The sequence below is a fragment of the Erithacus rubecula genome (genome assembly GCF_903797595.1).
Source record: "Erithacus rubecula genome assembly, chromosome: 9".
NCBI lineage: Eukaryota > Metazoa > Chordata > Aves > Passeriformes > Muscicapidae > Erithacus > Erithacus rubecula.
This window is the reverse complement of record NC_136660.1, coordinates 32688544-32714423: the sequence shown is the minus strand read 5'-3', so window position 1 is coordinate 32714423 and position 25880 is coordinate 32688544. Positions and strand designations below refer to the sequence as shown.

Below are 25880 nucleotides of genomic sequence, written 5' to 3'. Positions count from 1 at the left end.
TTACATATTTTATTAAAGAGACAAAGGAATTTTAATTAAAGACATATTTCAAGTACACCTGAAAGTCCCTTTACTTGTTTTACATTATACTCCCGAGTCCCTCTGAGGGTTTCACCAGGAGATATATGCAGAATGTTTGGATTAAGTGAGAATTTGGTAATTCAGCAAGTCTCAGGGAGAAATTTGCACAACGGGAAAGTAAAAATTACAACTTCAAATGAGGTGTAAAAATGAAATCTTAATTATGCAGCTACTCCAGATCCCCTATGGTCTGTACAACTGGATTTGGTTTGGTTTTTTTTTGGGGGGGGTAAAAGCTGTATTAAGCAGTTGGCATCTTCTCCTCCTTGAGGAGGAGCTTACATTTCAATGGCAGATGAAGTAATTTCTGTGAATCATCACAGGTTTGGAGGGATTTTAGTGCTCTAGGATCTTTAGGGATAAGCAGCTGTATCGTAAAGGCACATTACTGCTTCTAGGAAAGGATGAGTTGTTTTGCATTTGAAGCAAAACCTTAATTGATGCACTGCTGACTTCCTCCAAAACTTCCCTAATTCATACATTTTATGCATCCAGCGCTACCAACCAGTTGCTAATAACAATTAATCTGTATTTAGTTATAGCCATAAGGAAATTTTTTATGAAAATCCAAATAATGACACCTCTAACGACCAATTAATTCCTTGCAAAGAAGGCTGAATACATTACACAGCAGAAATGTGTTTGGTAAGCAAGCACACTCTAAAAATAATTCCAGTTTGACATTTCTTGCTACTAAATATTTGTGTTAAAGGAGAATTAAGGGGTGGGCAGAGCTCTCAACTTTTTACTTGGACAAAGACATTTGTCCAAGTGACAAAATGAAAACCAAACTTGGTTTTCACTGCCAGGTAAATTCAGAGGATTGGCTTCACGGGAGCACGTATTCCTAAAGGAAACTGCTTCCTGGAATGACAGCCACAGTCCTATCACGGGAAAACAGTTGTGGAAAAACTTCTGGCACCAGGAATCCTCCTCTCTGAGGAGCAGGTATTCCTAACAGATCAAGATTTAAAGCATGATTAAGATCCAAATCTCCAGAAAATCACTAAGGGCTGCGACTCAACAGAACCAAGCGCATCGCAGCCATTTTCAGGAACGTGGCTCAAATATTGCAAAAACCTTAGGGGGGACCAAAAAAAAAAAAAAAATCACATTTGTGCTGTAACTCAAGGCTTTGTGCTCTGTTTTTGGCTGCAGGCACCATGGTGAGTAAGGAGCCCAGCAAATGCTTACTCACAGCCTCGGACAGCGACGTGGAGCCCGCGGCCTCGCTGGCGCTGGAGATGAAATACGCGCTGGACCCCAACCGGCAGATCAAGAAGCGGAACAAGGCGCTGCAGGTGAGGTTCAAGGACATCTGCGAGGCGCAGAACGAGCAGAGGGACAAGCAGCTCTGCAGCTCCTCCACGCAGGACCCCGACAAGAGGGAGGCCAAGGCCGTCTCCTACAAGACGGCCTATCGCAAGTACATGACGGTGCCGGCCCGCAGGTCCATCCCCAACGTCACCAAGAGCACAGGAGTCCAGACTTCCCCCGATCTCAAAAAGTGCTACCAGACCTTCCCTCTGGACAGGAAAAAGGGGAATATTCTGAAAAGCGCCTCGACGGTGGACACGTTACCCAGCGAGAACAACGGGTTCCTGCTGGAGGTGAAGGACAGGAAGGCCGGCAGCCTGCAGACGGCCGAGTTCATCTCCCACATCTCCGAGCGCGGCGGCGCCGAGGGCTGGAAAAGCAGCGATTTGCACAGTTCACCCAAAGAACCCCCTGCAGCTGCTGCTGCTGCTGCTGAGGCCGAGCTGGCCGAGGCCGGCGAGGAGGAGCCGGCGCGGGGCAGAGCGAGCGACGAGGCGGCGCCGCCGCTGCACGGGAGGCTCTTCAAGACCGAGGTGGCGGCCGTGTACCTGCCGGGCCCGCGGGCAGAGCCCGGCCTGGCCCGCTGGGGGCTGAGCCCCGAGCGGGACGGCACGAGGACGGTGCAGCTGAACGGGGTGCAGCCCCCGCAGTGCCCGGCGCCCCGGGGCAGCCAGCAGAGCCTGCAGCTCAACGTGGCGCCCCTGGGCGACAGCCAGCCCTGCCGCGCCACCCTGGCCGTCAGCCAGGAGTGCCAACAAATCGTGCCTCACACCGAAGTTGTGGACTTGAAAGCGCAGCTTCAGATGATGGAGAACCTGATCAGCTCTAGTCAGGAGACCATCAAAGTCTTGTTGGGTGTTATACAGGAGCTAGAGAAGGGAGAAGCTCACAGGGAAGGGTGAGTAGAAGCTTTTTTAACCAGTGGGAGCCGATTGAAATGTGTTGTCCGCCCTGGTTTTGCCAATGCCAGCGCGCCCCTGGCGCTCCTCACGCGCTGCTCTGCTGCTTCAGGAGAAACCTGCCAGCAGCATTCAGATTGCTATCTGCCAGTCCCAGGGTGTAATTAAGTAATTATTTAACGAAGGGCCCATAATACATCTTCTTGTGCCTTTTCTAAGGAGCAGAGAGCGAGCCGCTCTCCAAACAGGATTAGCGAGGATGTTTTCACATCAGCAACTTGCATTAGCCATAATTCCTCACACGGCATGAAAAGCAGCAGCAAAACCTTAATTCTGTAAGAGACTTACCTTTTTAAGATTAAGGGATATTATTACAACTCCTAATATAATTCCCTTAATGGCATATGAATCTCGTCTGGTTTCCTTTCACCTGAATTTTTGGTGGTATTTCTTTCAGAAGGAAATGAAATGAAAACTTTGAATATCAAAGTCTTCTTTAGAGCTTTCACACACCTCTAAACACAACAAACCAAGCAGAAAGAAACAAAGCTGCATTTATCCTCAGCTTTCATTATTTAAATCAACCCATAAGGCACTAAAAATACTGAAACTGGAACTCAGTGCAACCTTTAGTTTTTACCTGGACAGTTCAACCCATCCTTTATCACCCTAACAAACATTTCACAGACTGACTCACCTTAGTCCCCTCATCTTTATTCAGTGAACATACCTCAAAATGTATGTGTGCTGTTTGTGTGTTTTGAAATACTTCTGTAATTAAATCACAATTTGCCAGAAGAGGCTTTAAAATTAGGAAATCAGGACTTTAAAATTAAGAAACCAGCAGCTCGTGCTACTTCAACAAGCACCTGCTTTTGTTCGAGGCAGAAAGGTATTTTACATCTTTAATTTAAATTTCTTTAGGAATGTAGAAATCACGTAAATCCTTAAACTCAAAATGTTTGGCATAAAAAGTCATCTTAGTTGGATCCTGCTGTCAACACAGCCCTTGTGTTTTTACTTTATTTTATAGCTGGTTATATTGTTGTTTATATCCTTATAAATCCTTATTGTTATTTATATCCTTATCAATTATCAGTATCAAGGATTTATCAAGTTGAGGATATTCAGACTAGGATATTTCTTGGCCTATCTGAAAGCCACACAGGTTTCAATGATTTTAAAGATTTTTCCAACTTAAACAATTCTGTAATTTTTTAAATTATTATTCAGAGAAAGAATCCTCTGACTTTCTTAACTTAGAGAAACTGCAGGAGCTTTGGCAAGAAGTGCCAAGCTGCTTTTCAAATCACAAAATACAGAAAACTATTTCATCATCATCATAACTCATCACCTGCTCGTCAAGAGCCCTGAGTGCACAAACACCCACATCAGCCCAGAGTCACCTGCTATAAATACTCTGCTTCCTCCATACAATTACATATCCACATTTTATCCCTTCCCAAAGATAGCACAGCCACAGGTGCAGCAAACACAGATTTTTTACTGGCCTGACAGAGCAGAGCTGTTCATGCAGCCAATGTTAGGAGTGCACCCCTGCCCTTGGCACAAAAACTGATCTTGGTCAAACTACCCAGGATTGTCTTCAAATAATTCCTCTGCAGCTGTCAGCCTTACAAAGCTGTATTAGCCCTAAAATGGTGAAATTATCCATAAATCCCAGTTCACAGTATTTTTACAGCCTGTTAGACACTCAGATCTGTGTACTGGAGTTTACAGGACTCCATTTGACCAAGAAGAGCCTGTTCATTAGCACTGCTTTCAGCTGCTCCTGCTCCAGACATGTCCCAGGCATGGAGGGAAGGAGAAGAAAAGAGATTCACACTTGCACATTTTCCAGTCCCTGCCTTCCATCCCCTCTGATTTGGTGGCTGTTGCTGATTTGGAAGGAGACTGCACAGCTTTGTGCTGGGGATCTCCACAGTGATCCCTGTCTCAGAGCTGGGAGAACACTCTGTTCTGCAAACACCAACACATCATTAACACAGAGCCTGTCTTTATCCCCAGCTCCCTCAAATTACACAACTCCTGCAATAATAGGCAGCCCCATCCTTTTATTGCAATAATTCTTGCCAATTGCTGCATTCATCCTACAACATCTTTGCCACAGACCCTGTGTAAACTATTACGTATCTCCTCAGTGCCAGCATGTTGAGCTTTTTTTTTTTCCTGCTAGAACCAGGTTTTAGGTCAGTATAGATCAAGAATTTATAGCAGTTCTATTGCTCATTGTAACATCTTCCATCTGCTAGAACAGTAAGAAATGTTTTGCATTTATGGAACTCACCTGCTTTTCTGATGTACATTAAATTCCTTAGAATAACACGCTACAAGAAACAAATACAAATAACACGCTGCTGGTAAAGAAAAAAAAATGAAGAAAAAAAACCACCAGCAGCAAAAAACAAAACCCCAACTGAATTTCTTAATCAGATTTTTCTGCCTTTAAGGAAATCAGTGTTCTTTAAGTGCTGTTGCAGTGCTGTGGGACTGGTGCTCAGTGGATTCATTTTCACTAATATGCTGTAGGTCCTGAACTGCTATTACTGCAATTCATCACTAAATGAGTCGATGCCAGCAGAATTGTAGCAGCATCTCTGAAGGCAGCAGTCTGATCCTTTGGGTGCCTGTCATCTATGTGTGCTTTTGAAAATGTCAGTGCTCCATCATCTGCAATTAGCAACAACAGCCAGCACTCAACTCTGCTTGAAGGGAAGGGAAAGCCACTGGAGCTAGAGGAGAAACAAAAACTCTGATCCCCATCCCAATATCAAAGGACATTAAAATTCTGTATTATGTGCATCATTATTTACTAAATCTCTGGCAAAATGGCTGTTCTACCTCTCTCTGTGAAAGCTTCTACAAAAAAAAGCAAATTACATCCCAGCAAACATTGCTGGATGCCTTAAGTCATGCATGAAGGAAGTGCAGAGCTGCAGCTTCAATTAAGAGTCCCAGCTCAGAGTTAAAAAAAAACATTGAATATTACATGATGCAGGGTACAGCCTTACAATACAAACTTAGCTTTATGCTCCAGTTTTATTCTGATAAATTATCAGTAATCTCACTTTACAGACATATTGGTCTGTGTTCAGATGGAGAATTTAGGAAGCCAAATGTGTAGAGCATCACTAAGGCTGACAGGACTGCAAGCAAAATACAAGTTAATCATTCTAAAACCTGGCTAATGAAGATCTGTGAAATACAGAACCGAAGATGAGCACATAATCAGAATTACTTTGCTGCTGGAGAACAGCAGTGACCTGCCCTTTAAATCCTTCCCCTGGAAAGAACAGTAATCTGGGCCCTCCTCATTATACAACAAATCAGAATTTTAATAAACAAAGTGCTCAATTTGCCACACAAAAACAAGTCACAGTATTTTGACTCTGCCAGGCCAAATGCTACACATTAGACAAGAGTTAAATGAACCTGTTTCAGAGCTCATTTATATTCCTCTATTAGTCAGCAGTGGTTCAGGAATTTAAAGAGCTCTCAACAAACTCCTTCCAAGAGGCTCTGAGAGCACACGATGTCATGGATGGAATTTAAATGTCCCTGCAGGTTTTTCAATGACTAAGGGATTTTTGTGCCTCACATTGTCATTTCTGAGCAGAAAACAAGCCCATATTGTGTGTGTGGCTGGAGGTTTGCACCCAAGGGAAGAGCAGAGCATTGGTGCTCAAGGTCACCCAGACTGAGCCTCCTGCTCAGCAGAGATGGCAAATCAGAGTCAGGGAGGCAGAGCAATTATTGCCTGAGCTGTTTGCAGGAACAACCTCTGCTGTCCACCCCCCCTGCCCTCCAAAATCCTCATTTCACACCTGGAAAAAAGGAAGCTCAGAAGAGCTCAAAGAGCAGAGTCTCTGCAAGCTCAGCCTTTGGGAATGATGTGCCAGCTGCAGCAATGGCAGGACAGGGCTTGGTTTGGGATTTCCCCCCTGGAGGTTTTGTTTTGTTTTTTTTTCAATTACAGCCCTGGCAAAGGGAAGGTGTAACAGGATCATTGCTATGAGGACACCTGGAAATGGAGGGGGAAAAGCAGATAAGCTTAACTACAAAAGACAGCTCACTAGAAATAAATATATGAAAAGCAGAAAGAATAGAGCAAATTGCATGTGGGATGCACAAATTGTGTCATATTCTGAGTGACTCTGGCTTTTGGGACACTGTAAGAACAGCTTGGGAAGAGGATTGTGATGAGTGCCTTGATTTCCTGCTGTGACCTTTTCATATCCATCCATCCTGCCTGGAATCACCTCTGAAATTTGCTCACATTCATTTCATTAGCCCCAAAGCCACCTCCTAAATTCTTCCCTCTCTTCTCTCCCTGGAGCTGCTGTATTTTGGGGTGTGCACCATTGACAGATCATTCCCAAACACAGATACACCCAAACACCTCAGAAACTTCAACAATCCCTCCTGAGGCAGAGCCAGGAAATCTCCTTGGATGCATCTTCCTTAGGCAAGAAAAAGGAGCAATTTTTGCAAAATCAGAGCTTTGTGGGTCTTGTGATCCTTGATGGAATGATGGTTGAGTGCTGCTCACTCAACCCAAAGCAGGAACAGTACTAAGACACAAAAACTCCATTTCCCTGCCCTCACCATAAGAAAAATTTGTTTTTCCAAGCTCTGAACCAGCCTTTTCCTGTTCCCCAGGCACAGCTGGAGCACACACTGACACCTCACCACTGGAACTATTCCATTATATTCCAAAACCTGCTGCCAGGCCATGGGAGCCCCTTGACCCCTCCTACTAAAATTCTTTTAAGTAAAAAAAATCCCAAACCAACCAAACAGTGAAAGGTGATGATATAAGACTGATCACTGAAATACCCAGTATCACTAAAGGTAAAAAATCCAGCATTACCCAAGTTTTAAGCTCAAATTCCATTTTTTAACCTCAAATTCCATTTTTTAACATCACCTTCCATTTTTTTTCTGAATTAGCTCCCTAAAACCCATCTGGAGTTGGATCTCCAAAGGCAGGTACCAGGAGTATTTCAGAGCACAGCATTTCACAGCCTTCAAGCCATGATGAGATTTATATTTTTGATAGGATTTTTCATTAGAGTTGGACACATTTATTCTGGGGTTGATAATCCAAGTTTCAGATCAGATTGTCAGAGTGAATAAAAAGGGCAAAGTCTCACAGTTCACAGACATCCTGGAACATTAATGTGTAATAATTCAGAGTACCTGGATACCATAACATGGAAGATAGAGAGCTCTTAAATAATCCTGCTGTCAGAACCACTTTCTATCAATCCTTTGTGAGGAATAGAGTGGTGGGAGGTTTTCAGCAAGAAAATGAGGAAAAAAATTGGACAAGTCAACACTTAACAACAAGCAGAATGTGGAATGAACATTAAAAAAAGGAATAATCTTTTTAGCAGAGTTACTTAATATTAATACTCTGTTTTCTCCCAAAAAATGCCACTAGGAATGTTCTGAATCTCAGAAAATAGAACTTATTTTGCTAATGCAGCCCAGCTTTTTATCTGCATATACTGTATGGGCACAATTCAATGGAAATGTATTTGAAATAGTGAGAAAAACAATTTGATTTCTATTTGGTTGCTATTAACTGGACTTTAAAACCAAGAAGAAATCTCATTCCCCACCACACTTCCCTGTTCCAGCCTGGAATCAGCAGCTTCAAAGTGAAATTAAGGTTCAGGACTTTTCCAGCAGAGTGGCTGCAGGGACACAAAGAGCAATAAAAGCAAATCCCCACAATTCAAATGTGGAAACACTGTTAATGAAACACTAAAAAAAAGTGTAAGCAAACCATGTTTTTGTTAAATATATCCAAAGGAATTACCATGGATCAGAAGCTTCCCAAAGTCACCAAGCTGCCCAAATCCTACAAGTGCAAGGAGAGTTTTCCTGCTAAATCAGTCTTTTTTTAAAAAACTAGGATGACTGAAGGTAAGGAATGATCAAGTTTTCACAATTAGGATAATCCTTTAATATGCAGTTTGGCTGTTGGCAGTATCAGAATGCAGAGCCATGAGCCTGTAAAAATGGGACCAAAATGAGCTTTGCAGTGTTAAATTTCTCACTGCTGTTCCTTCAGCAGGAGATGAAACAACTGATTTCTAATTGACACCTCCTCCTGAGCCCCTGTGCTTGCACAAAGGTACAATTATCTCCCATCCTGACTGAGGAAAAATGGCAAAAAGGAGGAAAAAGACTTGTCTGAAGACAGGGGAGCTTTGTTTTTAAACTGCAGAGGCTCCAGATTTGGGACAGGCTTAATAAAAGCTCCTGTGCAGCACATTTAGGGAAGTGAAGGTGAAAAACTGGGAGATGATGGAGACTGAGCTGGTTCAGGTACCTGGGGGTGGAATGAGATGATTTTTAAGGTCCCTCCCATCCCACACATCTGTGGCCTGAAGAAAATTGAAGTCAGGGGTTCCCAGGCATGGATTGTCCCAGAAAACCTGCTGGAAGTGCCAGGCCTAAAATTACACACCAGCAATGCAGCTGCTGTTCCACCAGAGCAAATTCTCTGAATTCTTATTAACACCACAAGCTGACATTTTGATCATCTTCCTGATTTTTCTGATTAGACAACAAAAGCACAAATATTCAGGAGAGATGTCTGACCTTGTACACACCTAATTCCTGTAAGATTTTGTGATTTCACTTGAAATATATTTTAATTCTCTTCATTCTCACTGTGGGGTTTTTTTTTTAGTAACTCAACAGTCCTATTAAAGTATATATTTATTTAAAAAAAAAAAAACACTCCCTGACTAACCTGAGTATAATGTAAAATGTATTTACAGGGTGAAAACACTTGAATTGCTGTTGTGGGAGTCATGCCATACACCCACAGTGCAAATACCTCAAAAAGCAAATTACTCATCTGCTTCCAACTGTCAGGATGCAGCAAAAGACAAACCACTGTCTTGGAAAGAGCCTGGAAAATCTCACCCTTGAGTTTCTGTACATGGCAAAGGATTTTTTTTTTCAGAAGCCAAATCAATAATATCAGCCTTGGAATAAAAAGAGAGAGAGGAGTGTTCAGTGTGGGAGGGTCAGGCTGGAGGGGGTTTGGAGCCTGGGATTGTGGAAATTCTCCCTCTCCAGGGCAGAGGGTGCAATGGGATGAGCTTTGCAGACAGGAAAAACTTTTTCTATTAAGGTTTAGTTAATCCTTAGTTGAAAAACCACCCAGGAGCACAAACCTGGGATCACTCAGACCTGTGTGACCTCTGAGTGCTCCCAGGGGAAAACAAAACAAAGGGAAACAGGAAAAACACACAACAAATCCACAGAAAACAGATAAAACAGTTAGGAGGAAAACCAAAAATAACCCAAGCACACATGGAACAAATCCATGTTTGCACCAGGAAGAGCCTCCAGGTAATTCCTTGAAGCACAACATCCATCATGATTTTTATCATCTCTAAATGCAAACTGCTAATTGGTAATTAGCAACTCCAGGAAAACACAGCAGCAAAAAGGTTAAAACCAATTTTCTACTTTGAAAGTGACTTTTCAGAACACCTTTATAGGAGCCAAAGCCTGGCCCAAGGTGGTTTAGACCTGCCCAGACCTGATTTTAGGGGCACAATTTGAAGTTCTTCAAAGAACAAGATGTTTTCATCCACTAAAAACCCAATTTTGCTGATACAAATGTATTTGTATGAGTTTCCCACTGAACTAAAGTGCTAAATCTTTCCTAGGGCAGAATAAACCTCTAGGGCTAAGCAGGATTTATTTTAACCTAAAATAAGATGCAAAAGATATACAAGAGATTTTTTTCTGCATTTTATGTGGCTGAAAAATGACTTCCTCAAGTCAAAAGGACAACTAAAGCTCTGGTGACAAAGTGGAGTCATTTCATTGTGCCAAAAGGCAGATTATGCTCATCACAGTAATTCAAATTTTCTCTTGAAGCACATTTATTGGAATTATCAGTTCTGTACTATTTCTGAGTGGAAAACAAAGATTTTGAGAAGTTCTCCATCCAACTGTTGATTTTTGAAGCATTTTTCTGTAAAGATGGGCAACATTAGGCCAGGTTGGATGGGCTTGGATCAAGCTGGTCTGTGGAAGGTGCTCCCATGGCAGGGGGTGGAACTGGGTGGGTTTTAGGATCCTTTTAAACCCAAATCATCTGGGATCAATAGGTTTAATCAACTGTGTTATGAAATAATAAAACAACTCAAATTAACACAAAGACTTCAATAGAAGCAGGGCCTGCATTTCCTCTGAGCAAGGCCAGAACTGTCACTTCAAACACTTCAAAGGATCACTGCCTGCTTAAGATCATTTGTTTCATTATATTTAAATAACAAACATCAACCAAAAACAAATATTCTTGAAGTCTGTTCATCCTCCTTGCTGGTGATAATCCATCAAAAGTGTGAGGAGCATCAGGATCACCCTGCTGTGTACCCATCACATTCTGGAAAATGCCATTAAGGGCACTCAGTTAATATCCAGTATTCCCTGACTCCCAGCAGAGAAGGGAGGACACCCAGCACTAACAGATCAATCCTTCTAAATCACTTTTAGTGATTTTTTTTTCCTTTGTTTTTAATAGATGTCCCTTTAAAAAAAAATCAGCATGCACAGATCTCTTCCAGTTTGATGGGGTCTTTAATTTATACAGCAAAACAATATTAAAATGCAAAGATTTTTATGTTAAAGTTGGTATTTAAAAAAAAAAAAAAAAAAAAAAAGCCTCCAGCATGTGCACAAATTCTGTGTTTCACAGGGATTTAGAGAGTGCAATTCCCTTAGGCTGCTCTGAAAACTGCAGCCTATTCTTAGTTCCTGTCAGCCCATGTCAGCAAAATGGTTGTTCTTCATTATGATATTTTAATATTTGGGAGTGTTAATTGAGGTTAAGCTCAGGTTGTGCTTAGAATGCTCAAAAAAAAAAACCAACAAAAAAACACCTAACCCTGTCAGAAAGTGAAATTCTCCTGAACACAATATGGAAAAAAAGTGTGGAAAACTGGAGATGAGATCTCCTTTCCTAGGGGAGATGCAGACAGACACTGAACTCAGCTACATCCATCCTTGCTCCAGCACCTTCAGGCTGGACAGGGCTTGGAGCACCTGGGATAGTGGGAGGTGTCCCTGCCCTTGGAATTTTATGGGATTTAAGGTCCCTTCCAACCCAAACCAGTCTGGGATTCTGGGATTCCATAACCTGCCCAAGCTCTGCACATCCACATGGAAACAGAAAAGAAAGGAGCTGAGGAACAAAGGAGCAACAGCTGCTCCTCAGTGGAGACCAGAACACATCCCACCCAAAACCACCTGAAAATTCAGGAACAACCCCTGGCATCTACACCAGGCCAAAGCCAACTTGCATTTCTCTAAAAAGAGGTGACAGATTTTCTGTAGGAAACTTTGCTTTATGAAAAGCCTGACATTTGAAAGAATTTATCCTCACCAAAAATAACAACTGGTTCACTAACGAAGGACAAAAGTTTTTGGTCTCTCTCCTACACTGGAATGTTTTCCAAGTTATTTTTAGGAGGAAGGAAAAAATTCCACTCACTCAGAACACTGTATGGCACAAGGAAAGCATCATCACCTAGAACTCTGCTCTCAATCATTCCTAGGAGTTAAAGCTGATGGAAACTCTGTTTTTCAGAGTTTTCTCACTGAAAATCAACCTCATTGCCTAAAATCTGCATGGAAATGCTGTGCCAGTAGTGAAATCCTTGCTGGAGTGAAGGAGACAAATTCCATGCAAGTGTTTGTGTAGATAATTAAGTGAAAACAAGAAAGTAAAAGTCCAAAGCCCTGAGGTATCAACAACAGAATTTGTTTCATGAGGAGTTTAATTTTTGTAGAAATAATTGAATTTATACTGTTCTAACACTCATATAATTTAGTCCTGGCTAAAGAGCTCGGAAACTGCCAGATGGAAACCAAACACTGGGACACCATGGAGTGTTCTTGGGGCTTTCAGGGAATTCAACAGCATCACTCAAAGAAGGAAATAATAGAAAAGATGCAAAAATCACCTCTGAAAAGCTGGAAATACTCAGTAAGGAAAAAGTGCTTTAAGAAAATTTAATCAAGAATTAAATCCAGCTAGAAAATGAATGCATCCCTATAACCAGTGAAGACTGAGAATTGCAAAGATGCTAAAACCAAGAAGAGCTGAATGTGACAGTTGAGAGATCAGGATTTCAAATTCATCATCCAAAAATCATCTTATTTTTAAATATTCACGTCCAAGGACCATTTTCATCAGCTTAACAAGCCAGCCTTATACCAGCAAATATATTTTTAAGCATATGGAAATCTGGAATTATTGTGCATTTAAACACCATCAAATCTTAGAATGGTTTGGGATGTGAGGGACCTTCAAGATATCCAGTTCCAGCTCTGCAAAGATGAATGAAAATGTCCCAACTGGAAAACAACTTTAAATAAAAAAAACTAAACCAAGCTGGCACCAGCACAGAGTTTATGGCTTCACCTATAAAGAGCAGAGCCATGTCCCTCTGAAAGCAGCTATTGACTGTTCTTTATGTCCTCAGTAAATAAAGGTCTTCCCCAATTCATCTGTAGATTTTAAATTTGGGTCTTTAGTTAGAGCTTTTAGGAGCTGATCAATAGCTTGAAAAAAAAAAACCCACAAAAAAACCAACATTTTACAAGTCTCAGGTTCATAGTAGGGACAATTTGAATGTCAGCTTCTGAAAGATTTGAAGAGGGGAAATGAAAATCAGGAATTGCTTCTCTTAGAGAAGATATATAACCCAAGGTTGGGGTTTTTCCCATAAGGAAGAGCACACCAAATGGACATTTTGCTTTTCCTTAATTCCTCTGCACATCTGAAGGAGGGTGGCTTTGATGCCATTTTGATTTTTGCCTTTTTCTCCTTTTCTATGTTCTCTGTATTCTCTGCACATATATTTGCAGCTCTGTAACCTATTATATTAATTGCTACTTTTCCCAATAATTTTCCATCACTTTTCCCTAGACAAAAAACCAGCACAAATTCCAGAGCTCCAAGCCTTGAGAAATACAAGACCCCATCCCAAACTGGTTCTTCCCACTGTTGTTTTTCTCAACTACCATATCTGCCCCTGAAAGCCTTCAATAAAAATCCACTTTAATATTAACCTCCAACATTAAATTTATCTTGAATTTTATTCTGCAGGTTGGGAAAATGATAACAGGGCTGGGATTTTGAGAAGAAATTTTTCCCTGGGAGGGGCTGGGATGGAATTCCCAGATTTGCTGTGGCAGTGCCCAAGGCCAGGCTGGACATTGGGGCTGGAGCACTGGGACAGTGAAGTGTCCCTGCCATGGCAGGGGTGGCACTGGGGGGGATTTAAGGTCCCTTCCCACCCAAACCATTCCATGGCTCTGTGATGTGGCTTTTGTGTGATGCGAAAAATCAGCAATGTTGGTAATCTGAGCATGTTCCTCTGATTAAAAAGCAATTTTGAGGCCAAATAACAACCATTTAAAACAGCAAGAACTTCACACTGGATTTTGCATTTAGAAGGGAAAAAAAGCTCTTCAAAGAAGTGGATTCACCCTCTTGTGAACTTCTGTTGGTGCCACCAGAGTGCCAAGAGCTGCAGCCACAGCCCCAGAGCCTTTGGCTGTGCCACCACCCCAGCCACTGACAATCCTTAACATCAGAAAGAAAAGTGACACAGGCCCAGCTGATCATTTTCTGAGCTACACAAACAGCCTGCAGCACTTCAGAAATGCTCATTTTTCATCTTGGGGACAAGGCACATCCAACAGTGGGTGCAGAATTTCCCATTAACACTTGATATTGCATAGGTTGGATATTCTGTCAGGTAAAAATTAAGCCAGGTTGGGTTTTTTTTTGTTGTTGTTGTTTGTTTTCTTCAGATGCTGGATTTTTGGTTTTTGTTCATTGTCAGAGGAGCTCTGTCCCTGCAAGGACAGGGAAGGAGCAGAGATGCCTCTGGTTAAGCAAAGCAGCCCTGAATAATTGCAGGTCAATCAGCTGAACTGCCTGGGCTCCAGGGCAGAACCTCATTCCCTGAAGGAATCCTGACTGCATCTATTTTCTACATCTCCAAAGTTCCCTGGACAAACTATTGCCCCACTTCTTCTAAAAACAACTTTGAAGAAATGTTGCCAGCACTTACAAACTGGAATTAACTTTGAAAGAATCTAAATTTGTGATTTTACAAAGAAAAATCTAAGTACCAATGCACAAATACTGAATTAACAATTTTCATTTTTATCTGCATGCCAGAACATTCATGTTCACAGGCAACTGTTCTATTTTAGTGAAATATATTTATTTTAATGAAATTCCTATGTATAAAAAAGTCCCTTTTAAACCCCTTTTTAATTAAAAGTGAGCACAGCAGAGACAAGCACAGGTAAATGAGAAGTCACTGCTGCCAGAGACTTCAAACCAGAGTGTGACAAAGCACAGCTGCAGGCTAAGGGAGCACAGGAAATGTCATTTCAAAGGCATTTTCATCCTTTTAACACATGAACATCCCAACAACAAATCTTCAGACCTCACTGAGAGGCACAAAATTCCTGACCAGATCCTATTTTGCATTATCATAGTCTGTACACTCCTCCTGATACAATGGATTGTGTGTTTTGATTTATTGTTTAATGCTCAGAGTTTGCTTAGAGTGAAAGTGGAGAAAATAATAATCCACCCCAAAGAATTAATTTCTCAATGTAAGCTGAATGTGCATTTTTTGATGCTGTTTTCCCAATGTCTGGATTTTTGTATTCAATATTCAAGGTTAAAAAAAAAAAAAAATCCTGAACTTCTGGTTATTATGAGAATGGTCATGAAAGGCCAAAACTTGTTAAAATAAATTTTTTTTTTACTGATTTCATTTCTTTGCAGGCTTTCCTATCGGACTGGCCAGGACACAGCCAATTGTGACACGTGCAGGAACAGTGCATGTATTATCTACAGGTAGGGTAAAATACCAATATTCCCTTTTTTCCTGGGAGAAAGCAATGATTCAATCCCTAATGCAAGCTCAGGGATTGGCCTTGATGGTCCAGTCAACACAAGAGAAACTGAACTCCACTGAAGACAAAAAATTCAACACCTGAGTCAGAATCAGAAAGAAATTGTGGGCAGCAGAGCTGTGGGATCAAAGTGTTACAAAGTGTGAGATTTGTTTTTAATTTGCTGGAGAAATTTAGGATTTTCTGACCAAGTCAAATTTACTTTTATACATTTCTGTTGCTACTTTAGATTTATTTTTATGGCAATAAGAACTGGACTTGGGAAGTTATTTGGAGAGAGGGTTTGTAAAGCAAAGAGAACCAGATACAGATCCCATCTACAGTTTTAGAGTAAAATCAGGGCTGGATGGGATTTTGGGCAGGAATTGTTCCCTGGGAGGGTGGGGAGGGGCTGGGATGGAATTCCCAGATTTGCTGTGGCTGCCCCTGGATCCCTGGCAGGGCCAGGCTGGACACTGGGACAGGGGGAGGTGTCCCTGCCCAAGGAGTTGGAACAGGATCAGCTTTAAACCACTGTGTGATTCCAGATAAATCCTGATAAACCCCTCAGCAACTCCATCCTGAACCCAAATATCTCTGATTCAGCAATTCTCCAGTAACCACAGATCATGAGCAGCTCAAACCTTCAAATGATCCATGACAACAACGTGTGACTGTGCTAGAAAAGAAGAAAATCCATCCACATCTCAGAGCTTGTTGCTCCAAACCCTCCCACAGCCCATATGTTTAATCCCAGTGCTTCTCACTCCTCAAATTCTGCTTTTGATCCCTCATATACAACTAAATTAGAAAAGCTGCACTGCTGCCTGCATGCAAAAGTGAACTCATTAACATATATTGTCAAAACCAGAAAATTCATCACATCAATGCCTCAGGTCCCCTGAAGGGGCTCCAGGAGAGCTGGAGAGGGATTGGGGACAAGGGATGGAGGGACAGGACACAGGGAATGGCTCCACTGCCAGAGGACAGGGATGGATGGGATTTTGGGAAAAAAATCCTTCCCTGTGAGGGTAATGTCAAAATAAAATCATCCAAGAGCTGCTAATTGATTCTATTGAGCCCAGTTTTCCTGGGAAAAACATCACTGATACACAGCATTGAAAATCCCTAAAATGGGAAGTTTTGGTTGCAAACCTTTTAAGTCTATAGTGATTCTGGGGGAGAAAACACTGAAATATTTTATCACAAATAGAATTTTACTGCTTGCAGTGGTTGATAAAACCAGGCTCTCTGTTTGGAGGAAGGATTTGGGATAGGCATTAAATATGGAAAAACTCTGACTCAGTGCTCCAAATTTAACAATATTTAACAATATGTAGGGAATCAAAGCTTTAGGATGTCCTGATCAGGTGGGTCAGGCCAAGGTTTGTGCTGTTAAATAATATTTAAGATTAATTTCTTGCTTCTGCAGGGCGTATTCAAAATTGCCAGTCTATTAAAATATATGATTATATTATTAAAGAAAAAATTGCTTTCTGAAGCAAATAATTCCCTTCTCTGTGTGTAATGCCAGGAGAACAGGAGAGTCCTGGATAATTAAGTTAATGGAGTTATTATGGGCTGGCTTAAGGGACAAAATCCAAGTTTGAAAGTGAAAAGAGGCACGAGGCAGGGAGGATATTTCAGGAAAAGGTCATTTGGAGAGAGGACACCTGGAGATGCTGAGGGGACAGAAATAGCACTGAGCAGAACAGGATTGGCAGAGCTGTGACAGGTGACAGAATCAAGCTCAGGAATGCAGCTCCATAACAAAAATATCAAGAAGTCCCTACAAATATGGAATATTTGCTGAATTTAATCCCTGGAAGTGGCCAAGGCAACCTGGAATTGTGGAAGGTTGGAACTGGATAATCCTCAAGGTCCTTTCCCAACCAAACCTTCCTGGGAATCTGTCACTGATGATGATTAAATAATATTTTATATGACTGATAGAAAATTAAAGAGTAAAATATAGAAAGATAGGTGAAAAATTAAAAAAAAAAAATCCAGATTTTTGTCTTATTTCTGCAGCACAAAGAGGGATAAATTAAATCCTAAGCTTGCAATCAAATAATTTACCCCATGGAGCAATTGCATTAAAACAATGCTGGATCAGTTGATGCTGATAGACATTAATCAATTATTCTGCAAAATTTACAGTTCTAAAAGCTGAAATAACACAAATGTTTTTCCTTCAGCTTCTTTACCCCCTTCAGAAGCAAAATATTTCCCTTGGATGAGAAGACTGAAAGCTGATCAGTGCTGCAGCAGCAAAAGGCAATAACATGGGGCTTGTCAGATGGACCACAACTAAGATTTTTTTTTTCTCTTGAGTCTATCTTTAATAGAAATTGATTATATAAAAATTACTCTCTTCAGCAAGGGGGTTTTATAACAATTTCTTTTTTTTACAGAAATTTCCAGCAGTTCTTAAGAGCCTCCCTGCAAGAATAATGTTTGAAAGGAGTTAAAATGATCTCTGGCAAGGCCAGAGCTGAAAAGCCTTTATTTCTTTTTTTCCCCTCTAAAAAAATTTTACAGTGAGGAAAAAACCAGATACAATACATGCTAAATGCTGCACTTTAAATGAGATTTAGTGAGCTCTTAGAGAAGCACCTCCCTCATTCCAAGAGTTTTTCTGTCTCACTGACAGAATTCCTGTGCTGGGACATTCCCAGTGAGCTGCCATTCACATCTCAGCATTAAATTCATGCTGAACTTCTCAAACCAACTGGTTTTTACCAGCTACACTGCACACAGAACATGTGAGCAGTGAAGACAACATTGCTTTTCATCAATAAGTAGGTTTGAAATCTGTTTCTGCAGCAATACAGCTGCCCCCTGAAAATTCACCTTCTATCATTCCAGAATTTTTTAAAATTATCTTTCATTTGAAATAGCTTTTAATTTATTAAAAACATAGCAATGGGTAAAACACTCTGTTTGAATTCTTACCTAATGTATTTCTCTCCTCTGCTATTGAGAAGTTTATCCAAATCACTGAAATGCTGGACCTTTTGCTAAAAATGAATTTTCACTGAAACCAAACACCAAATTAGGCACAGCCAGATGTAAAAAGACCTGACACTTTTCCAGCACCCCTTTCTGGAGTCCTTGTAGTCAGAATCATCAGCTCCTAAAAAAACAAAGCACAAAATTCTCCTTCTCTCAGCATCTCTGATTCCTAAGAGGAAAATGAACCCCACCTAAACCAGCAGATGGTTTTAGATGACATTCTGGGCTCAGTTTACAAAATCTGTGTGAAGTCCACCCAAATCTCCCCTTGGAAATCTTGGAGCCTTTTCCAACCTCAATGTTGGAGAATTCCCTCTGAAATGGCTGCAGGTGTTCTGTGCCATATCCCTGCTCTCCTTCTTAAACTGGAGTTTAAAATAATCTCTTTTTTTGGATGAGACCTGGGGAATCAGATCTCATTTCTCCAGTGGTTAACTCCAAACAAGCAATGGTAGAAATACTTCAGAAAACATATTTAATCCTAACTAAAAGTGAACTCAAGCCCAGGAACGATAATTTCATATTTAGGTAATGATGAAAGCAGCCAGTGAAAAGCTCAAGACAGATTGAAATAAATAATCCAAGTGTCCAAATTCCCAAAATTCCCAAAATTTCCAGAGGCTCCACTGCAACAGGGTTGGACCAGATGTCCTTCAAAGGTCCCTTCCAACCCCAAATATTCCACAAGAGACAGGAACAGCCTCAGTGCAGAACATGATCAACTGAACCCACCAAGTTCAGGATATTTCTCAGGGGCCAAAATTCAGTTTCCACCATCACACAGGATTTTTATATCATGGTTCCTTTGGTTTATAATAAAGGTTGGAATTCAGTTGTGGTTCTCAGTTGCTGGAAGGATTTTGTAGGTGACAGTGTTTAGAATTCAGGACAGGATTTTACAGCTTCAGCAAGGATGCACTAGAAAGGAGAATTGCTTTTTTCATTTATCTGTTTATATTACACATGTATATGAGTTTACACATGCAACACAAACTTGATCTTTTCCATGGTGAGAGTGGCAAGGAACAGCTCAGGGAAGGAATTTCTGGGGCAGCCTCCTTGTTTTTGACCAGCCCTCCAAAGAACAAGGATGCACATGCCTGGCTGCCACCCTGACACCTCAGAAGGGAGAACTGAGCCTGGAAGTCCTCAAAAATCATTTCTCCACCAAAAAAACATTTTGTGTCTATTGTTCAGTCACTTCCCAGCACCTCTGCCATAATCTTCAAGACTGTCCTTAACACCAGGGAAAAGCTGAACAGTTCCTATTTTTCTTCTGTAACATCCCTTTTTGAACTTCCCCTTTCCATTTTTGTGTAAAAACTATTTATTATTCGACTCCCATAAATTAAGCACTTAGACACTGGGTTAATTAAATTGTTTTTATCATGATAATTAATGAGTGCTTTTTTCTTCCTATTTCCAGCGTGGAATTGGATTTTAAACAGCAAGAAGATAAACTACAGCCAGTTTTGAGAAAACTTCATCCTATTGAGGAAACTCAGGTTGCACCTTTGCCTTATTCTCAGGAGAGCTACTCCTCTACTCCCAAGCAAAAATCCAAAACTGAATCAAAAAAGCATGGAAGATGGAAACTCTGGTTCCTTTAACCCAAGTCCATGAGGTGTGGAGTTCAAGGCCTTCTTTGCCAAGTGTCTGGAGCTCTCTCCATCACCTCTGAGGGCTTTGGTGGAAGGAGGAGTGTCCTGCCCAGGGCACCCAAGGGGCTGGGGACCCCCTGCCCACCTCCACCTGCAGCTTGCCAATGTGGGATGTAAAACCTGGATGGGAATTTGGACCAAGATGGGAATTAAAACTGTTTCCCCCCCTTGTCAGGTCTGACCCATCAAACCAGGATCCTGCTCCCAGGGGAATGGGGAGAGCCTGCTGGGGGTCTGGGCTGTTGTCTCTGGACAACAGCCAGGTGGAAGAACAAGCAGCAAGCCTTATGTTGGCAGTGGTGTTGAGTTTTACAGCTCCATGTTGATCTGGGAGTGCAGTTTTCAGCACAGAATTCCTGGACAAAGCACAATTTTCTCATCTGAGACGTGACTGTGGTGTGTTCTCTGCCTTCATGTGATGTACACTCCCACCCAGCTCTCACACTTCAGCTTCATCTCTGGTTCAGCTGTGTCCTCACCACCAGAGGAACCACTGCTGCTCAGCCCCAGCAGGGGAGCAGCCAGAAACCTCCCAAAAATCCAGCCCAGCCTTTAAAAGCACCTCCAGCTCACAGGGTCCATGGGACAACCCCTCAGCATCACCCTGGAAAGGTCTGAACAACACAGCAACAAACCCAGCCCCAAACCAGCCCCATCCCAGTCTGGATTGCTGGCACTGGCCATGGCTTAGTGATTTTTTTTCTGAGAGTCTTTGGAAAACCTCTCCACTACTGCAGAAGGCACTGGGAGATGTTGAGGCTGCAGCACTGCTTGGAAGGATGTGAAATTGGAAATGCTATCTATTTATTTATTAAGCTTCTCAGATGGGTTTCCCAGCTTATTATAATTTATATCTCAATCTAGTAATTGTATTCAGTAAATTGAAACACTTAAGGGAGAGATGGGAATCAGATTTTTCCTAATTTGGTTTGGGTTGTTTTTTTTAAATGGCACTTAAAATTTTGCTCTGACTTATAAACTGCAACTTTAAGTATTTGCTACTGTCATTAAACTTGCATCTAAAATGACCATTGGTGGAAAAAATTCCTCATGCTAGAAGTGTCCAGGGAGTGGGGATCTTTGTCTTTTGTTTTGGTTTGAGATTTTTCCACAAGGATTTCAGATATGTCATGTGCCAAACTGGGTTGGAAATTGCATCCCCTGTAGGAAATTCTTCAGCCTTTAGTTGCAAGGATCACCATCATTAATTTGCACCTACTAAAAATTTGGGGAATTTACACTGTTTTTCCTCTTAGCTCAACATCCAATTTATTCCCAAGAGAAAACTAGAGGAAAACAAGTTAATTTTTTCCCCAAAAAAGAACAAGGAAAGCAAGTTAAAATAGGAATAGAAATGCAGAAGATGCCTGTGGCCAGCTCATATTTGCAGTAAACCTTAAGAGGGCTATGAGCTCTTGCACAGAAGCAAATCCTGAAATCCTCAGGTGGGAGTTGAAGGATTAGGAAGGTGATCCTGTACACCAGGAAGGAAGTGCCATTGTTTCACGTGGAAAAAAAAAACATGTTTCATGTATTTTATATTGTTTTTAACTAAAATATAGAACTGTTTACAAGACAGCCCACATGACATGGCACAGAATATTTCCAAACAACAAAAAAAAAAACCAACACCTTTTTTCTTCTAAGCAGAAAAGAATCTCAAAAATGGACAGAAGGAAAATACAGCAGTATTCATGATGAAAATACCATTCATGACCAATGCACTCCTCCATGCTAACAGTGTTTGGGGTTTTTTAAAGAAATGAAACCAAGCATCTCCCTGTGGCAATCAGTTCCCAAATCCTCAGCAGCTTTGTGTGTGCAGGGACCCTGCCTGTGGTTCCTGAGTGACCCAGAGCTCCTGGGCCATGGCAGGAGAGGGAGGAAACTCCAGCTGGAGAAACAAAGAGCTCCAAGGGAAAGTTCTCATGGCGTGTTCTGTACATGTCCAGGCTATTTTCTTACCAAGTTGCAAATTTTTAATTTTTTACATTTTTTTAAAACCTGGGGAAAGCTGACATGAACCATAGAGTCTTGCTGCCAACTGACATCTGGTGTTCTCTGGTCCCCTCCGATGTACTTTGTAATAAAATGTTTTTGCAAGTGTGTAAAATGTATCATAATTGTATTGCCTTTAGAATCACTCAGGCTCAGGTTAGATAGACACCAAGAGAAAAAAAAAAATCCTAATGCTTTAGAGCTTTTAGTTCAATGTGACAGAGCTGTTTTCACCCTCATGTAGAAGATCTTGGAGGTTCTAACGAGGAAAATGTGGTTTTATTTTCAATGTGGCTTTGCTGGATTCACTGGCAATCCCTGCACTTCATACATTGATTTTCTAGCTGCACTTCTCCCATCTCCTGCTTCAAAATACTTTTTAGCCAATAAATACTGCAGTGATTTTATATCCCTTGCTCTTTGCTGAGTCCTTATAATTTCCCCACAGCAACAGTTGCATTCTTTGGTTTAGAACTGTGAGGAAAACACTGTTCCTGTGAGTAGCACTTGGCTTCCTAAAGATTAAAAACAAAAACAACTGTAAAAATACTTTTGAAAAAACAGGATAAAGTGAAAAAAGAAATATTATTATTATTAAAACTGGAAAATCCTACCATGGGTACAAAGTGTTTGCTTTTTCTTGCCTAAAATGCAGAACTATTGTCCATGCCTTTAATTCCACTCCATGTTTTAAAGGTTAAATCACTTTTTCCAATCAAATAAGGTAATTTTTCATGAACTTCCCAACCAAGCCAGCTATTAGATTATACCAGGACTTGTGTATTACCACAATATTACATATTGCTGCTGGAATTGAACCAGACTGGCACTAAAAATCCACCTGCACCAACACCACTTTGTCTGGGAGAACAAAAAGGGACTGCATGAAGATTTTTAATATTCCATAAAAGCCATCTGTGATTCATTAAAATAACTGGAGTGCTACAAATGTGTCCATTTGTTGAGGTGAGTGCAGCTTGTTCCTATAAATGTTGGTAGGAAATGCAACAGGGATGGTTTGACAGCACAAAAAAAGCTCAGTATTAGTGATGGGATAAAATCATGGCCACCATCCAAACACCACTTCAGTTTCAGTGAAATTAGCTTGCAATATGTAATTTCAAATGATTTTGAGAGAAAAGAAATCATGTGACTCAATAAAGCATAGTATTTTTACATGGAAGAAGCCTGGTGAAGAAAAAACAAGGTTTTCTCCCCAACATTCTGGAATCCATGAAAACTGACCTGGACAGATTTTAAGGCACAGGAAGATATTTACACCCAGACTGAACTCCTGAAAAACCAACTGCAGCCCCAGAAGTCTCCTGTGACCAGCAATAACTCTGAGCTCAGGCTTTTCTTTTACAGCCTGCAAGTGCTGAGAGAAGGACAATCCACCATGGTGATTAACTGATGGATTAATTGATTATCCAGAGTTCCCCCATCAGTGCCACTCTGCTCTAGCTGACCCTTGTCACTCTCCCTGTGCCAGTGTCACCTGCTCCCCACAGAGATTCCCCTGCTCAGTCTCCTCCTCAGGTTCCACAAACTCTTTTTCCTCCTCCTGATGGCTCCTGCATCATTTCTGTTCTGCTTTCACCCACAGCACACAGGGGAAAGCAGCAAAGTGGAGAAGGTTCCATTCATCAGCAACACCACAAAATCCTGCCCAGTGCTTCCCACTCACACCCCCCAAAACCCAAAATAACCCATTTTCCCTTTGTTCCCCATACTCCTCCAGGTGTTTTCCAGAGCCATTCCCCTCAAGGACACATTTAGAAATTAAAACCAGAGCAACATGGAATGGTTTGGGTTGGAACTCAAAGAGCATATTGGTGTAACCCCAATGCTCCCCCAGGCCAGGGGATCTCCTGTCAGGAGTTGAAGAGCTTGGTTCCCTTGCCCTTGGAATGAGGCACCTCCCAAACTGCTGCATGGACCATCCTGGAGCTGCCACCAAGGCTGCTCTGCCCTGATGCACTGCAGGATGAGATGCTGCCTAAAATAGACCCAACATTGTCCAAAAGCCACCAGGAAAGGCAAGAAATGGCTTAAAAAGAAAAAGATGGTTTAAAACCACCCTTCCTAAGACTCAAGGAAATTTGCTCAATTTGCTTTTTCTTCAGTAGGAAATTTTTGTGGTTTTTTTTCCAGGTGTGTGTGGTTTTTTTTCTCACTGTGTCAGGAGCAGCAGCAGCTCCAGGCAGGTGCAAAATTAACCTAAACCAGGCAGTTTGGAGCAGCAGGACAGCTCAGCACCCTCAGGTGCATCCTGGACTAACAACAGAACCATTATACAGAATAAATATCAATAATAATAATAATAGAATCTTCTACTCAGCAAATGGATCAAGTAAAAACCACCAGTGAGACTTACAGAGGGGAGAAATAGTTCAGAACCAATGAGGATTAAAAATTCTTTTGCTACCAAATTATTAAATTCTAAACTTATTATCTATACTTCATTTTACTTAATACCTGGTTCTTCTCCTTGCAACTGGTCTCTTATTTCAAGGCAATTCTTTTTTCAAGGAATAGGACAAAACTTTTGATTTTATCAAGGAACTCACATTTAAGGAAGAAAAAAATGAAAACCAAATGTGCAAATCCAAAGGGGAGAATCCTTCCAGTTCAACACTGCAGAAAAGGTTCATCCTGTAATTAAAACTTTTCACTTGAGCACTTAAATCCTTGACATTCCTCCACTGCTCATAAACTGCATTATGCAACATCAGGTTTTGGATGGAGATGGTGTCACTGAGTATTTTTCCAAGGAGAAAACATGCCAGCTTTAGGACACCAACACACTTACACTTATAGAATAAAAAACTGGTTATGTCCTGTATTTTATTTCTTTTCAAGAAATCATCTTTACTTGAACTCTGTCAGGTATTTCAAATTCCTTCCTTCCAGTCAGCCTATATGGTTAATTCTCTACTACAGGTACAACTAAAAAAAAAGAAAAAAATCACTGCATTGTTTCAACCCCAATCTGATCCAAGAGAAGCCAGGCTATGCTTCTTAATTATTGTTATTATTATTCATTTTACTGCTCCTCCTTTGCTGACACCACAAAAATGAGTTGTGGCTGGTTATTTAACAGGGGAATCTCTTCAGCAAAGGCTGCATTGTAAGGTAGGAGTAAGTACTCATTAAAATCCCTGAAATCTCAGTGTTCATTAGCTGATTACAGAGCTGTGTGTGGAGGGATTCCAGGCTGTGCTCATGAGCACAATGCAGATCTTTAATATCACTGCTCTGAGCTCAAACACACACCAAGTTTGCAAATCTACTCTGCTAACTGCTAAAGGCATAATTAACATTTTAAATATCACCTGAATCACATTCAGCAAAACAATAATTAACTCACATTCAGCCTGAAACTGAGGAACTTAAAGTAACACACAAGTCTTTGGATTTCCTTGCACTTACTGCATCCCTGGAATTTTGTGTAGGAATGATCTGTTGGAACAGTTTCCCCACAGAGGTTTGATCCCCATCCCTGGACACAGCCTGGCACAGTGGGAGGTGTCCCTGCCATGGCTGGGGGGGAGCAGAATCAGCTGCAAGGTCCCTCCAGCCCAAACCATCCTGGGATTCTGTCACTTGTAGCTCCAATAATGGATCTGGAGATCCATTATCCCTTCCTTACAACAAAAGCCAAAGTGATGCAAGAAGATCAAAACTAAAAGTCAGTGGATGATGCATCTAAAAACAAAATGAAACAGCAGCAGATTTGCCAACCTGAGCACTCCCAAATGCCAAGGAAATGGGGAGCAGCAGGTGAGGAAGATGTGCTGAGGACACAGAGCCCTGTAAAAGTCAAATATCACTGTGTGCAACTACAGGGAGAATTTAAATTGGGAAGGAAAGAGGAGTTAAAAAAAAAAAAAAAAACAAGTTGCTGATAGACTCATCTATGTGA

The 25880-nt window shown here is 41.2% G+C and overlaps 2 protein-coding genes across 3 annotated transcripts in view; one reads left to right on the top strand and one right to left on the bottom strand.

Moving 5' to 3' along the window:
* Positions 1–20002, top strand: part of INSYN2A (inhibitory synaptic factor 2A) — a 30752-nt gene extending 10750 nt beyond the window's left edge. The window contains exons 2-4 of the mRNA XM_079312274.1: positions 1240–2296; positions 15172–15243; positions 19723–20002. Coding sequence (XP_079168400.1) covers positions 1245–2296; positions 15172–15243; positions 19723–19906 — 1308 coding nt within the window. The 5' untranslated portion in view covers positions 1240–1244 and the 3' untranslated portion in view covers positions 19907–20002. The remainder of the gene's footprint in view (positions 1–1239; positions 2297–15171; positions 15244–19722) is intronic.
* The window catches only part of DOCK1 (dedicator of cytokinesis 1), a 245380-nt gene that overhangs the window by 144082 nt on the left and 75418 nt on the right, over positions 1–25880 (bottom strand). The window lies entirely within an intron of this gene.